The sequence below is a fragment of the Falco peregrinus genome, chromosome 7 (assembly GCF_023634155.1).
Source record: "Falco peregrinus isolate bFalPer1 chromosome 7, bFalPer1.pri, whole genome shotgun sequence".
NCBI classification, from domain to species: Eukaryota; Metazoa; Chordata; class Aves; order Falconiformes; family Falconidae; genus Falco; species Falco peregrinus.
This window is the reverse complement of record NC_073727.1, coordinates 57071965-57089522: the sequence shown is the minus strand read 5'-3', so window position 1 is coordinate 57089522 and position 17558 is coordinate 57071965. Positions and strand designations below refer to the sequence as shown.

Sequence of the window (17558 nt, the reverse complement as noted above, 5' to 3'; positions counted from 1 at the left end):
GCCCGCGGGCCGGATACGCCCCCCCCCCCCCGGGTCCTCAATCTGGCCCCCGGTATTTACAGAACTCCCCTGCCCCCCCCCCCCCCCCCAACCCCCGGCGGGGGTTGGGGGGGAAACCAAGCAGCTGCAGATGACCTCCTGCCACTTCATCCGTGTGCCGGCCCCCTAGTTAAAAAGTTTGAGGACCCCTGACCTACGGGAACTACACATCTTATTTATTCTTTCTGAATGATTCTAGGTGATTTTGAAGATTTGCCTTAACATTCCCAAGTCATTATTTAGCCTGTATACTCTGTATTGCTACACTTTGAAACCTCAGTTATACACATGCTTTAAATAAAACAATCTGTGTATATACAAATATAAACAAGATTTACTCTCTTTCATCTTCTTCCTGGGACCAATTGATGAGAAATCTTTTTCTGGGCCAAAAAGGCCTTCATCTGGATCTCCTTCCTCTTCAAAAATCGTTAATTTTGGCTTCTCTTCCTTGGCTGGAGAAGCAGATGCCTTCTTTGGTTTTTTAGTTCTAAAACATAAGAGACAAGAAAGTCAGCTACAATTCTTCATTTAACAAGGAAGATTTATGGCTAGAAAACCCCATAAGCTGAAAATAGATGAAGGCTGGGAAAGGATCAGAGAAAGGTACATAGGCATCTGTTAGTCACTGGCAGGAACAAGATATTGAGCTGCAAACACTGTTGGTCTGACATACTCTACCTGTACTTATGTTTTGTATTCTTAAGAACTATCAAGAAATCCAATGGGAACTGGAAGAGCAGGGCTAGCAATGCTGTACTGCACAAACTACCACTCAATCACATCTGTTTTAAGCAGCTTTACTCCTCCCACACAGAAAGCCTAAAATAAGAAAGAAGACCAGTTCCAGCAACACTGTCATAGACAGATAGAAAAGGGATGGCTTGAAAAGCAAAGCACAGGTTGGACCATTGCATTGATCCCTTTGGACAGGTTTTTAAAAACCTTTTTGGCTCCATTTCCTTGCCAGTGCCTGCTGCTGTTTTTGACTGCTGCACACTCCTTTCATAAAGGCGTTAGACACTCCCCTCATCCTCCTCAGAGGAGACATGATATGAAGACTACATCATCTTCAAGTTGAAGCAAGCAGGGACTGGAAGATGCTTGGTTGGACAGACTGCTATTTGCAGAATCTACAAATGTCACTCAGTACTTTCTTGAACTAAGGACTGGATTAACTTCCTCTAAATTTAGTTTTCTAAAATTTGTCAGTGAATCAACATTAATTTTTAGGCTGCTTCTCTACTCAGTGGAAAGAGACATGCACCTCCACAGGACAATTAATCCCATCTATTTTGAACACATATTTGGATGCACTAAATCTCTGAAAATCTCCTCCTCTTCCCGCTGGCTGGAGATAGAAGCTAAAAAATAGTTTGGATTACAGGCCTCATTTGCATATGGCTCAAACAAGGGGAGCTGAATCCCCCCCCGCAAGAACAGAGTGAAAAGCGTGTGCCTCTTGCTCTTACACCTAGGAGTCATATTCTACCAGATGAAGCTACAAGGCAGCTTTCACAGTAGGGTAGCTTGCGTTATGAGGCAAACCAGATGATATTAAAAAAAAATTTAGAGAACAGGACAAAAAGCTTTGGATGAAAAGTCCAATTCAAACTAAGTTGAAAGACAAGAGTTCCTTAGGACAGTGTTCTTCCTAAGAAACTGCCATATTTCAGAGTTCCTTACTTTTAGCAGTCATGGCCTTGCCATTTCTAAAGTATCCCCTTTGAGTGCCTCTTACAATAGAAGATCTGATCTTCTCCTTCCCAGAGAGCAGGTCAGGTTTCAGCCTAGAGCAAACCCAATTATCAGCACTTAACATGCCATCGTCATCAAAAACTAAGAACAAGGTCAAAAGATTACACATACATTCCAACTACATTAAAGAGTCTTGTAAAATCCTCTTCTGATTACAGCTACACACAAAAGAGTGGAGTCCAGTTACTTCCAGTTATTTTAACAAGTTTATTATCACCAAAATAGAACTCATGGATGATATTACCTGACTACCACCACTTCATCTCTCAGCAATGGGAAATGCTGCGCTTTAGGGGCCTAAGAGCAAGCCCCATGCAGAACTGAAATACACCCTTATTTGGAAATACACCCTATTCAATATACTAAAGGTATCTGCAGTTGTCAACTAATTTGCTGACCTATTTATGATATAAGTCTTTTTAAAGCAGATGAAACTTCCGTGTCTTTTTTTTTTTTTAATATATATTCATTATGGATATACCTCAAGTGACTTCTGAATTCCGAGCTACTTTTGAAAGGTCAGCTCCAAGGAACTGCCTCAAACTGAAGCATTTGTAAAAGAGCCTTCTTCCAAAACCTGACAAAATCTAAAGTTATGATACATACAAGCCACACAGCTTTCACCCAGGATTTCTACACAAACTCAGATTCATTGCTTTATTAACTGTGGTAAGAAATCTATCACTCAAATGAACCTAAGTATTAAAGGAAAACGTAAAAAACGAGAGCCATTATATTGAACAACAAAACCAGAAGAACAGTAAGACTGAGTCTTTCAGAGCTGGCAGATTGATTAAAAATAGAATTAGTAGACACAAATAAATCCAATCTACTGGGGAAGAAGTAACCTTTATTTGCATAATTCATGCCTTGCAAAGTATTATTTGAGAAGTGAATGACAATATAGATGGGGATTTGCAATCCTACAGAATGCCAAAAAGACTTTGACAAGACCCCTCACCCATTCAGAATTACAACAGCTCTCCTGATGTATAACGTCCTGTTATGCCACAGGTACTTACATACATAAGCCAACAAATTTCCAAGCAACAGGTCTCCACCCCAGTGAAGTTAACAAGGAGTTTACTAATAGTTAGCTATTTGCAACAAAAAGTACCAGAAAGGTCGGAAATGTTGATGAAACAGAAGAGAACCATAAAGAGTGTCATAAAGAACACCACTTAAACCAAAATGAAATTAACTGAAAGGTCCTGGTAATAACCCTCTGTTTAGTCTGGCCATCAAACCAGCCACTTACACTGGCTTGCTTTCTGTTTTGCCATGGGACTCCACTGGCGGTTACAGGCACTGGGCCAAACCCAAAGGGCTTGACTGCTACCAGTAGGAACACGAGGAAGTTGTTTTTCTGCCTTCATGTTGTTTCCCCTCCCAACCCTTCTAAGGAAGCCACAGCTGGACTGCCAAGTAATTCCAGCATATCCATACAGGGACTCTGTTGAGGTCAGTTTCTAACTGGGAAACAGGATTCCCACGGTTCTGTATTTAGCTGTGCCAGTCCAGGCTGTGCACTGCTGAGCAGAGGTTAATGGATGAGAAAGGGTGTGTAACAAGTTTGGAGTCTGTCTGAGGTTCTGGTTTCACAATCAGCTTCAGCTGGTCTGAGCATGTGCCTGCCTGCCCACTCATCCCCTCTCTGTATGTTCAGGCTACCTCCCCATTAACAGGGGACCAGGGACTTCGCTGGAACAGCTGATTGTGAGGACACATGCTGGTAGGCATGCAGAGGAGAAGCTGCAAGGATAGTTAATTCAATGATCATGATGTGCCAGGGTGCAGTAAACTAGTGCAGGGATGCAGAGGCTCTTGGGAAGGCATTTTGAAACTACCCGCATCCAACTGGCAGAAGAGGACCCTTATCATTGCTAATTTTTTGTTGCTGAAACAAGTGAACCTTGGAATATCACTCTACTGAATTTTAAAAATCTTAACAAAAACCAAACCAGCCCTAAAGATGATGTATCCTTTGTTCAGCTTAACCTATTTAGTCATTTGAGCTCACTTCTACACAGAAAGCACTGAGAGAATGACTCAGGTAACACTGTCTTCTGCTCTGAGTCCAAAAGGAGCCAAACTGCTTCATAAGTGACTACAGATAAAGACTAGCTTGCTATCTGACATGGGCCAAAACAGGATGATCAAAAATTAGGGAATATGAATCCACCTAGTCAGGCTGGTGGCACACTTGGAAAATCCAGCTGAGACTCCTGGCTCCCAAATGAATCTCAAATCACCCATGAAAATGTCAACAAAACCCTGTATGCAGGAGACGCTCACTTAACCTAACCCGTTTTGTAAACGCAATACTCATGTTATTGTTTACCAACACAATGTAGGTCACTTGTTTGGCTGCCTCCATGTCTCACTGTAGAAAACAACAATGAGGATGACTAAGACACTCCGAAGTCAGATTTCCAGACCTGTATGTATGACGGCTGTATTTTGAAATCTTGGATCTCCAGACCTCATGCTCGGTGACAAATAGCTTAAACCAAAGGGCTTGTCTTTTGTGCTCAGTACAGACACGAGTCCCTAACCCAGGCTCACTGCTGGGGTTAAAACAGTGAATGTAACTGTTCAGAGTAAATGTAATCTCAGTGCACGGACAAAAATTTTCAGAACTTATTATTCTGAAAATATGACCATTACTTTTTTATAGAAATAAGATTCTACTTATGTAGATGTTACAATAATATTTATGAAGACTTATTCAGAATATACATATTCATATTTTAGAAACCCATGGAATTTACAAGGAAAGAGCTCACACTAATATAAATGGACACCGCAACTCCCACAAATCTATGTTCAGGCTTGAACAACAGAACTACTGCTAAAATAGCAGCAATATTAGCACATCTCCTTGAAAACCATTTCTGAAAAACAAAGAACCTATACACTAGTTCATGCAGAAAACAAAATGTCATCTGCTGCTTTCTTTTCATTCAACAGTGCTCATTTTCCAAAGCTGCCTGATAATAACAGACAGGACAAAAGGGGTCATTCTCATCTGCTTTGGGCAAGGGATGCCAAATAGAAATTCTAAGCCCGTCAGCTCAACACAGCCTGACTGCTAAGCATTAAGCAACTGTGACAAGTGCTGGCCGCAGGGATATTTTACCTCACACAGTAATTTTTTCTTGTGGACATCACAGTAACTTGCAGTGTTTTAAATGGCCCTGGCATGTCCCAAAGTAAGATAATGCATGATAGACAGAATATATCTCCTATTAGAAATCACTAGGAAGAAGAATATTCAATTGCAGGCAATATCTCTCTTGTTTGCAGCCCCCAGATTAGGCCTGCTTTGGACTATTGTGTCAGCAGAGCAACAGATGGAAAGAAAGCCTGAAGGAATAGATTTTCAGGTCCCATCTAGGGGCCTGCTTTTGTGGAGAGATTTTTCTGAAGGGCTCAGCACTCAGGAGTACCTGTTCTTCCTAAAAGAAGCCAAGCTGGTTTTATAATCTGTCCTTAAGCTTTCTGATTATATCCTTTTTCAGTATAATTTGAAAACAGACAACAAGATCACAGACAGACGACTTTTGTTTAGTGTACAGCTCATTACAATAATCATAATACGGAAAGATTTCCTAAAAAGTTTTCAACTAAGTAACTAATAAAGCACACAGGCACTCATGTGTCTGGCAAGGGAACAAGGGTTACAGAGTAGATTGCAAAGAAAGAAAATTAACATAAAAGAAATTTCTTTATCGTTTTCCTTTGATTTTCTAGACTAAATCAGAATGTGAGAGTTGCTGAAACAAGTTAAGGACAATGAAAGATAAGTTTCAAATTACAATCATGACTAAATTAAACCACAGCAAGGACACAAAGACAGGCGTAATAAAGTTGCCAATAACGATGTGAAAAAGCCAAAAATACTCACTACTATTTTGTGTTTCATCTGCAAAGCAGAATAATGGTACTTTCACGGTTTCTGACAACAGTGAAATAGTTCTTATCCTAATACTCATGTTAACGATGCACATTTTCAAACATGCAATACCAGATAATGTGCCCTAACATGTTTTGGAAAAAAACTTGCCAGGCATCTTTCTGCACCCTGGATATAACTACTCAACATGTTTTAGAATTTCAGGGATGTTACAGAGGGCTAAAAATAAAGCTATTTTAGAAACTAGAAAAAAGTTACAAAAGTACAACACAAAGAAGTATGGGCTGGTGAGCATTGCCTTGATGCTTGGTAAGGTTAATGAAAGGCAGATAAAAAAGCATTCATTACTAAAGTCTTGCCAGACTCATGCTGCTGTTTTCCTTTTATAAGCCTATGGACGGTTAATAAAGATATCTTATCAAAGGACTGACACAGCAGTCCTGAGACCTTCCACTGTTTTCTTCCAAAGCAGGGACCAAGACAATGGGAAGCTCCTATCCTTTGCTCCTGCAGACAGGGATGTCACTGCAGCATTGCAGGTATCTGCTTCTCTGTAGAGAGAGGACCTGAGCTATCTCTGCATTAACTTTGGCACTCAGATGCCTCAAGCAAGGAGGGACGAAACCAGAATTCTTTCTTTTTGGTTCTTCTCCATGTCTTTCATGGGATGAGAAGGAGAGAATATTATGCCTTGCTGTTCAGTCTATGAATTAGTAAAAGAGCTACAAGGCAAGCATGATGATGGCAGCATCAGGGCTTGGTGTACACCAGCTTCTATTATGCCCTTAATACTCTATTTGTACGTTTGGCAGTACTTGATTTCAAACTGACAGAAGGAGAGAAACATTGATTTTTGCTCTGTTTCCCTCTTCTGGAGCACATTCTGTTTTCCCTGTGCCTAGTCCTTGCAATTTCTGCTCCACATCATCCTTTTCATCCCCCTTTTCATCCCTCCTCAATCCATTTCCCCAAATTTATGGCCAGTATCAGACACCTCCAGAATCTGGAATATTGCTTATTCTCTAAACTGACAATTAGGCCTCCTTGTCATCTTCAGCCTGCTTCTCCCCCCATTGGCATCATGTACCTTTTACCCTCCAGACCTCTATCCTGGACTCTTCTTTTTCTGTTTTATCTCCAGAGATTACTACTATTGGTCAAATTATGCTTCTGAAAAAGACCACAGGCTGTAACTGAAGGAGAAACAGAAAGCTGCAATGGGAAAGTGGGAAAATGCAGAAGGGAGGGTAAGGGAAAAAAAGGATGAAATTAAGCAGAGGTAACAGTAGGTAAGTTAGCGAAGCAAGAGGAAGTTAAGAGGCTGAAGCTGATCACAAATGATAACCAGCTGTACCTGCTGACCACACAATAAACAAGGATGTTTACCAGTCAGTTTTCAATAAAAGATAAAAGTCATGTTAAATCTTAAATAAACAGAAAATCTTTCTGCAGAAAGGAAGCTTTATCAGGAAAAAAACTAGGAGGAACAGTTTGGACTTAACAAACTCTGCCAGACATTATTCCTTGATCTATTTCCTTTCAGGTCACTATTCAAGCTAATGGAGTTACTTCCAGGAATAGGCCTTAGCTTTGTGTTTTGACCCTATAAAAATTATACTCTAAGAAAAAAAATCCATCCTCTTACACTAATTAATAATTGTTACAGGTCTGTAGCTTGAAAGACAATAAATTCTTGGGCAAGTACTGCGTTGCATGCCTGTAAAGTGATGTCTAGTGCCGTATAACTGCAATAAAATGTGCGACATGACAAGAATATAAATATGACAACTGTAATGAAATCAACCTGCCAACATTGTCCCTTTATGAGACATTCTTCACAAAATGTCCTGAGCAGCTTCACAATCTAAGTCAACCAAGCTGAAACAAACAGGGTGTGAAAAAACTAGCTAGTGAGCATGTTATCTGCCACACACTCAACAGATTCAGGAGCAAACACACAAAAAAAAGAAAGCCTCACAAATAGGAAACTGATGGTACCGAAAGTATCCAGCATTGTGGCAATAGTTCTTACAACTAGCAAGTAAAAGTGACAAATGCAAACAGCGACCATTTTGGAGAAGCGTCTGGCTTCTTCAACAACTGTGAAAAAAGCCAAACAAACACATGAACATACCACTGTAGGTTCTTGTTAGACATTTGCATAATTTCTGAAAAAACACTGAACACCTGAATAGTTCATGCCTCATTTCCAGAAGTGTTGGGCACTCACACCTCTAAATAATAGAAACACAGAGAATGGTTTGGGTTGGAAGGGCCCTTTTCAAAGGTCCAAGTCCACCTAGACCAATCCCCCTTGCCACAGGCAGGGACACCTTCCACTAGACCAGGTTGCTTAAAGCCTCATCCAGCCTGGCCTTGAACACTGCCAGGGATGGGGCACCCACAGCTTCTCTGGGCAACCTGTGCCACTGTCTCATCATCAAATCATTTAGGTTGGAGAAGACCTCTGAGACCACCAAGCCCAACCTTTAACTGTCAAGTCCATCACTAAACCATGTCCCTAAGTGCCACATCTACATGTCTTTTAAATCCCTCCAGGGATGCTGATTCCACCATGTCCCTGGGCAGCCTGTTCAATGCTTGACCACCCTTTCAGTGAAGACATTTTTCCTAATATCCAATGTAAACCTCCCCTGATGTAACTTGCAGCTGCTTCCTCTTGTCCTGGGAGAAGCGACTGACTCCCACCTGCCTACAGCCTCCTTTCAGGTAGTTGCAGACAGTGGTAAGGTCCCCCCTCAGCCTCCTTTTCTCCAGGTTAAACCACCCCAGTTCCCTCAGCAACTCTTCATCAGACTTGTGCTCCAGACCCTTCACCGGCTTTGTTGCCAGTCTCTGGACATGCTCCAGCACCTCTGTGTCTTTCTCTTGAAGTGAGGGGCCCAAACCTGAACACAGGATTTGAGGTGCAGCCTCACCAGTGCTGAGTACAGGGGGATGATCACTGCCGTAGTTCTGCTGGACACACCATTTTGGATACAAGACAGGATGCTCTGGGCCTTCTTGGCCACCTGGGCACACTGCTGGCTGACGTTTAGCTGGCTGTAGGCCAGCATCCCCAGGTCCTTTTCCACCAGGCAATATTGTAAAAAAGTTCTTCCTTACGTCCAATCTAAACTATCCTCTTTCAGTTTTAAACTGAAAGTTTTAAAGTTGTCCTGTCACTATAGGTCTTGGTAAAGTCAAATCAGCAGGACTTGCAACTGCTTGGTACCTCCTCCCAAGGACAGGCAACCTAACTGTTCCACATCTACTATATAAAGATTTAATTCTGTGTTACCTGATATTTATCTCCTTGCAAACAAAATGTAATTATATCCAGCAGCATCTCCTGCCACCTACGTTTGACAGCCTCACAGGCTCATATTGTGCTCCTCAGGAGGAGACCATTCCCCCTATCCTGCTGCCTCACATGAATTTCCTCCTCATGGCATGCGAAAGTAGAATGGGTACAAGAACCCAGACTGTGGGCACAACTCCAGTTTTCATCTGCCTGTGAACAGAAAAGCCTCAAACAGGTAATGCAACAAAGAGATGTTGTTTGCATCAAAAACCTCTGGCCTCTCTAATCCCAAAGGCTCCCCGTAAAACTCTGTCTGAAGGGCACCCTTCTTTTTTTTTTGCCTGGTACCTGCACAAATCCACCCACAACCTACAGAAAACCTCTAACAAACTGCAAATGATGTTCCAGTCTAAAATTTTGCCTGACATACCTGTCACACCACATCTAGAGTGTTTATGAAAGCCAGAGGAGGGATAGTTACCAAGGCAGTGAGCAGATTCCATCAACAGCCAAGCAGGATTTGCACTCAAGAGGCAGACTGCTTCAAAAGCGCAGTGTCTTGACTGCTCCATGATACAGCCCAAGGAGGGAAGATGGGGCTGAGCCTGGTTCCCCACTGCCTTACCCCCCCCACACACTTCTTGCTGTTCACAGAGGTCACTTTTTTCTCTTGGCTGCACCATGGGTAAAATAAACCTCTCACTGCAACACAGAGATGGCTCCACAGGAAATAAAATACAAAAGGACACAGTGAGACATTGTCAGAGCTAAATGATACCGCTGTTGCAGATGGAGCCCCATGCTCTGCCTGCTGCCTCTCCTGCTGATGACGAGATCAAAACCTCTTCCATAAAAAGAAAATGCAGCTTTCCTGTCTAGAGGTTTCTTGTGTGTTTTTTGTTTGTTTGGGTTTTGTTGTGTTTTTTTTTAACAGAGGTAAGATAAAATTGCTCTGGGTAAAATATTCCCTAGACCATGGATATACCTACTGCGTGAAGCAATTCCACTTCTGATGTTGCAGACACTGCTGGAGGTCAAACAGTCACACCAGGAATCACCAGAGACATACAACTCTCCCTCCTAAGCAAGATACTGAGGCTCTGCAGAGGCAGCTGCCAAGGGGCTTCTTTCTGCTGCAAGCAGAAAAATAGCTGACATAGTTCTGCATTTTTTTAATTGGATTCCTATTTACGTTTTTATCACTAACTGGCCTGATTTCTCAGCACACAAGCTTTTGGAACATAAGTAATTTCAGGGGCTGGGCACTGAGCTCAGTGCACACAACAGCTGGCTGTCATGCTGAATGGATGGGTTCAAGTGGGGAAGCACTGTGAGCCCTTTGCGGAGCACAGCAAGGCTGGGGGCTGAATCACAGAAACCTGATAAATGCAAACAATCCACAAACACGTGACGGAAGAAGTAAGTAGTCTTTACAAGTGGTTTTGGCTTACACATGAGATCCAGCTCAGCACTGGTGTTATTTAACAGCCATGACAATATTCTAAAATCATAACCAAAATAATTCCTCTCATATTGGCAAAAAACCTCTCAGAGCTCAGCTCACCCAGAGCAAAACACTTGCTATTCCCAAAGCACTCTTCAGAAATGGCAGATGGACAATCTCAGCGAAGCCTCCAACGAGCATCTCTTATCCCCAGAAAATTATGACTTGACGTAAGTGACACAAGCCTGCAGATCTACCCAACTGATTCATTGCAGACCCTGCTCCTTGCTCCTGCGTAGCTACCTGATGATCTGCTACTGCCAGCCACCCCCCTTGGGGCTGGCTAGATTAGAAATGCTGAAGATTCCTGTGCTGCAAAGGATGCAGCAGGGAAAATGGATCAGGGAACACAGACTGTTGGTTGAAATGCTGGCAAACATCTCAGGTTCTCAAATGCTAGGCTCTCAAATGCTAGACTCTGTGAGACCTTAGGCTTGCGCAGGGACAAAAAGCAGCAAATGAGTAGTGTTCTGTTAGCTCAAGGAGAGCTCTTTGCAGGATTAGCTTCTGTTGCCTCATGGTGTGATCTTGGGCAAGTAACTTGATCCTTTGGGCCAGTTTGCTGACTCAAATCCTAAATGGACTCAAAGTATGTTAAAGTATATGTTATTTTACATTAGTGGAGAATCTTGTGCAACTAAGCCATCTAGTAAATAGGAGAGATGTGAGAAATTAACTGAGATTTATGAAGGGGGATCTCTTGTTGAATACACAGAGGGAGCAGAAATTATATCGCTAATCCCTGTGAGTAGGAGGGACTAGTGGAAAAATGAAGAAATGACGCTGATGACAGCAGGGGAGTAGCAACTACAAATAACTGCTCAATGTTTTAAGGTTCTACTCCCTGCTGTTACAGCGGCTGTGGCAGTGCTGGAGGAAAGAGTGATGATTTCAGACAGAAAACACAGACCCAGGACATTTCAGGATCTGGATCCATAAGAAGAAATGCTACAGACCTTTTACATGCCACATGGCTAGGACAGAGAACCAACACCACAGGATCAGTGTGGCTGTAAACATATAGTACATCAAACATAGCCAAAGTGCCAGGTGCTGATTCATGCAGCTGCCTTATGCCCTTCGCCAAGCCCCTCCATGCTTCCCACCCAGCTCCTATCTACAGCTCCTGGCCCCAGTCCTGTCTCTGTTCATTTCCTTTGTACCACCAAGGGACGATGCTGGTGCCTGCTGTATTGCATTTGGGTGGCAAGGTTTTGGTATCGGGGGGCTACATGGGTGGCTTCTGTGAAAAGATTCTAGAAGCTTCCCCTACATCCAATGGCGCCAATGCCAGCCAGCTACAAGATGGACCCGCTGCTGGCCAAGGCCAAGCCCATCAGTAACAGTGGTAGCGCCTCTAGGAAGCATATTTAAGACAGGGGGGAAAAAACCTGCATAACTGCAGCCTGGGGAGCGAGGAGTGAGAATGCGTGAGAGCCGCAGCCCTGCAGCCCCCAGGCCAGGGCAGGACAGGACAGGGCCGGGGGGCTCCCGGCGCCGCGGCAGAGGCTCCCCCCAGCCCGCGGCGCAGCCCCCGGCGGGGCAGGCTGTGCCCCCCCCCCCACGGAGCCCCCGGGGGGCAGCTCCCCCCCCGCAGCCCGGCAGGGCCCCACGCCGGGGCAGGGGGTGCCCGAGGGAGGCTGTGACCCGCGGGCAGCCCGCGCTGGAGCAGCTCCGGGCAGGGCCCGTGGCCCCGCGGGGAGAGGAGCCCGGGCCGGGGCCGGGCTGCGGGCAGGGCCGGTGCCCCCGCGGGGACCCGCGCCGGGGCCGGCCGGGCCTGAGGGGCTGCGCCCCGCGGGGGGACCCACGGCGGGGCAGATGAAGAGTGTGAAGAGCCTTCCCCTGAGGGGGAAGGAGTGGCAGAGATGTGATGGCCGGACTGCAGCCCCTGTTCCACATCCCCCTGCACTGCTGGCAGCGAGGAGATATAGAAATCAGGGGTGAAGTTGAGCCCAGGAAGAAGGAAGGGGTGTGGAGAAGGTGTTTACGATTTAGTTTTTATTTCAATTATCCTACTGATTTGACTGGTAATAAATGAAAATAATTTTCCCCATGTCAAGTCTGTTTTGCCCATGACAGTAATTGGCGAGTGATGGCTCCCTGCCCTTATCCCAGCCCACGAGCCTCTCATTGCATTTTCTCCCCCCAGCCCAGCTGAGGGGGGCAGTGACAGCACAGCTGTGGTGGGCACTTGGCATACAGCCAAGGTCAACCCACCACAGTTGCCTGTGGTGTCTCCAGGGAAGAGAAGGCTTTTGAGGCTGCCTGCCTTCCCATGACTAGCAGAATTCCACAGCAGAGATGCAATGAGCACAGGAGGCAGCACATACGCACCTATCCTGCTGAAAAAGACAGCTGGGGCAGGACTGTATCCATACTATAAAACACTTAGTCTTGGTCTTCCCTTTCTCTTTGTGGTGACTTGGATTTCCTATTTATTCTGCGCCTGATTTTCAGTTCAAAGTGCTTGAAATAATGTGAGGGTTGTGCTACAACATGCCTTGGGCACAGAACAAAGGCATGTGGTGGTGTTTGAAGGAGCAAACCTTGATGAGATACTGCCAAAGGACTGTGTACGGAGACAAACTTGATGCAGTCTTCTCAACATCATCACCTTTTGGAGGGGGTCCTGGGTACCAGCCCCACCCAGGAAGAACAGATAAGCCACCTTTCACCACCCAGATAGAGCAACTAAAACAATGCTTATTGCTAATAGGCTGCAATGTTTGGATAGCCCCCAAAACCCTCACAACCTTTCAGAATTCACTCTTTCTGCACCACTATGTGACAGGGCATGCCAGCACTCTTCTTTTACAGATTGGGAACAAACACAATCCTGAAAACCAGAAGTGAACTGTCTGCAGCCTAAACAGGATGTCTTTGAAAAGACGAATTGAAACTAATTCCCCTGAGACCTTGGCCAGCAGCTCTGGACCATATTCTTCTCCTTCCCGTTTGAGCATCCTGCATTGTGTGGCACTGTCCTTGTCTCTTGGCAGCACCACTGAGCAAATAAAAACAACTCCAGTGAGGTCAGGGTTTGCTGTAAAAGCCCCTGAGGGAGGAAATGAGGGTTAGCCCTCAGGAGCCTCTTAAGAATGCATTTGCTTTTTTCATATTACATGAACAGCCGGGGCCATGGCTCTATCACTCATAGCCAAGACAAAAAAGATGGATGACACAGGAACAAGTTTCCAGGACAAGACTGTTATACACAGCAACAGCCTATGCTGGCTGATAACCCATCACACAGATGAGAAGTGAGACACCTTTAGCAAATGGGTCTAGATAATGTTGTAAGTTGGTTTTGAGGGCATGACACCATGTTTTGTATTTAATGATGCCTTCAAGAATGCCTTCAATGCTATTACAGACAAAAAGCAATAAAGTAAAGAAGAGAGAAGCTTGGAAATCTTCCATCAAGCCACTCTGACCAGTTTGTGTATTGTGCCAAATAAGTAGCAGTTATTACAGAAAATCATGGTTCAGAGATGAGACCTCAGAAAATAGCCTATACTAGCAAAACCCCAAGTCAAAGACCTTTTCCTAGATAAATGACACACCATGGTTCACACCCACACAACTGAACTCTGTTATACGTCAGAACAAGCTGGCTGCACCCCTGCAGTCCTAGGCTAGCTCCTGAGCTGTGCCCACCGTCACCAAAAAAAAGAGTCCTAGCTGATAGGAACCACAGCAGCCAGCTACATACTTGCTGCAAAACGTCCTTGGTGTTTTATGATCACAGAGCATCCTTAAGTGCCAAGGCATATGCTCAGCACCACCCGCACCAAGAAAAGCCTTGTTACAGGGCCCCAGTGGCTCCAATCCTGACTCCCAAATGTGCACCTTCTTCAAGTTGCCCTGTAAATAAAGCCAACATCTATACTAGCAGATAACATGGTCAGGGCTTGGGCTGAGACAATGGTACACAGCATCTGTCTTGTGAGTTTGTAGCATGCTCCCTGGCATGAATTTGGCCCAGGCTAATTATTCTAATTATTGCTTTCCCGAATGATGCCTGGACATAGTTCAGGGATCAGCACAAGCTCAGGGTCCTTCCTGTTTTGGATGTGGCCACCTTGCTCTGGGGAGCGGAAGGATTTAGCTGTGGACAGAAGCTACTTCATGCTAGTTGGCACAGAGTAAGAACAGTTCCTGTCTGCTTTTATTTACTAGTTTAGCCACAGTCAAACCACCTACCACAGCTGCATATTTCACTGTGATGATAAATTGTACTCCCCCGTATGATCCAGACATGACTGAGCATCTCAGGCAATATGGAAGGAAAGGTTTCAAGTCTTACCCAAAATTTATGGAACGTAACAGAAAGCAGTTCTTTCATTTCAATGACAATTGTCATTAACAACAATCTGAATGCCACGTTTCTGTAAAAAGGGAGACTTTTCCCCAAGCAGACCTCTAAAATCAGTTTTATTCCTTTTACCAAAGGGATAATGGAGAGATCTAACTTTTAAGTACTGTGATGTGACCTGAGAAATTAAAGTACAAAACGAAGAGCTACTGAATCCCAGATGTGTATCTGTCCTAAAAAACATTTCTCCTTTCACTGGCACTTCAGATGATCCCAGATCTGGCCAACTGCTGCAAAGGGCAGTGGCAAGAGATGTGATCCCCAGGTGTGTTTAGTACCAGCCCATAGTTACAACTGCTAATTCATGCATTTTGGGCAAAGTTTTACAGATCGCTTCCAAAAATGGTTTTCCAAAAGCCAGTTCTTTGATCCTTTGAAACCAAGACAGAAATTTCTGCAGCAGATCCATGGGGAAAAGAGAACAATGGTTTTATTAAGTCTGCTGAATTAGGAACTTGACAGCATCAGATGAAAGGAAAAGTCTCCCACCTCTATTTAAACCAAGCACACATTCACTCCATAGACAGCTTCTTCTATGTCAAACAATTCTGTTATACTTGGTGAACAGAAAAGCAATGGGGCAGCTCTGAATCCATCCCTCATTAGCAGTCTGTCTCATCTACAAGCAGCTCCCCGCATCTGTCGATTAAAGATTTCCCGTGCCTTGGTGGAAGGAGCAGGCTAATCGATGAGGTAATGCTTTTTTATTCTAATTGACTTGAGTCATCCCACTATTGTAAAGTCTGTGAAACAAAACATGTTTAAATCTGCCCAATTACATCATGTTCAATCCTCTTCCAAAGCAGAAGTAAAAAAAAAAAAGACACTTTTGATTCTGTGTAGTTGTAAATTTATCCTGTACACTCTCTAAAGGATCTCCTGCTTCCTACGAACCTGTCTCAGTTATGCAAGGACTTGCTTAATACGCCTACAGAATAGCTCATGGCAGCTTCTGCACGCCTTCATCACTGCTCAGTGCTGCACTGCTACAAATGACCGCACATTGCTGTTAAACAGGATGGGAAAATCAAAAGCTGAGAGTTCATTCAGAGGACTGTGGGAATTATTTGAGAGCTGGTGCCAGCTAGTGGCAATGATATTTCATTCCAGTTCCCTGACATTACGTGGCTCCACAATTCTTCTATATACAGAAAAGTGTAAGCTTTATTGCTTTAATACATTGTAAACAAGGAACCAGGCCTGTTAAAAATCCTGTGACATCTTTCTTAAAAGCAGACCTATCTACTTCAGCAAGCTGGTCAAATTCCAAGTTGAGTATTTACATCGGTGCAACTCCCCCTGCATTTGCAGTTGAACTACAGGTTCTTCACTTACTGTCTGATGCTGCAATGAAGTGTTGCAGTAAGCTATTAAGTCCTTGCTGCATTTTACCCCAGGTGTAGTTACATTTGTGTTCTGCTTGGAAACACTGCTGGATGGCAATACACAGCTGTAATACTACCCAGACTATAGAGTTATTTGCAGTCCTTAGGGTTTAGGACGATGGTATAAACAGAAGTTTACTATTTATAAGACCCATTACAGTATATTCAGTGTTCCAATCAGAAAGAAAATGAAGCGCATTAAAATAATTACTTAAACTCCTTCCCAAAGGGTCCTTGTGTTCCAGCTGTGTATGTACTGGAATCTCTCAGGCCAGCCATGACAGAAACTCACCACTGAAGTTTAACTAAGCAATTGCTTCAACATGCAACATAAAAACTGGGGAAATAATGACTGCGTAATCTTATGGGACCAAAACTACACTAGACCAGGAAATATGAATGCAGATAAGGACAATGCTGGCATGGGGGAGGGCTCTCAGAACTTTTCCTTAGGTCAGGGAAGTGACTATTTCCACAATAAAAGAATAGACAGAGTAGCCAACTTTAGATCTGTCAGTTACGCACCCACTCCTCTCCAAATCTCTCTGACAGTCTGAGTGACTCCCAAGGTACAGTTCTGATAGCCAGAAGTGGACATAGCAGCAGGGCTTTTGCAATCACCTGTTAAATACACGCTCGTGAAGGTGTGCTTAGTAACATATGCCAACTACAAGCCCAGGAGTACCAGAAAATCTCAGTTCTCCTAAGCACACTTACATTCAGTTAGCACTACCACAGAACAGTAATGAGAGAGCAGGACTGAGTCCTTCACACACCCAGCTTGATTCCACTGGTTGGAAAGTACAGCTAGCAAAGGTCCTCAGTTCCACTACTTGGAGCCACACAGGCCTTGGAAGAGTTCTCCCAAGGAAAACATATTCCAAGAGAATATGTTTCTTCTACTCAACACACAAAACAGAACGTATACGGACAATTCTGTGAGATTCAGTATGGTTTCATTTTCCATTGCTTTCTTCCTACCACCCTCAACCTTCCATCCGTGGGGGCACAGCAAAATTTGCAGTAAAGAAACATGTGGGAAGCTGTGCTCAGGAGATGGGATTGGAAGTAGAAGAGAAAGGAAAGCCCACTGCATGGGAAAACAACACAAAGCACCTATAAACATAAAAAAAAAGTTCAGCACAGACAAACTGGAGGGACTGAATTTCCTCAGGAAGGATGAAGGAGAGCATGCCTGCCATCCTGCTTTACTCACTAGCAACTCAGTTAAAACACCTCCAAGGAGAGGCTATAAAGTTGCCCGTAAAATGGGTCAA

At 44.0% G+C, this 17558-nt stretch overlaps 1 protein-coding gene across 2 annotated transcripts in view; it reads right to left on the bottom strand.

The window, feature by feature from the left end:
* HS1BP3 (HCLS1 binding protein 3) overlaps positions 1-17558 on the bottom strand; it is a 54113-nt gene that overhangs the window by 12517 nt on the left and 24038 nt on the right. For both annotated transcript variants that reach the window (XM_055810532.1, XM_055810531.1), the window contains exon 5: positions 378-529. In XM_055810532.1, coding sequence (XP_055666507.1) covers positions 378-529 — 152 coding nt within the window. The remainder of the gene's footprint in view (positions 1-377; positions 530-17558) is intronic.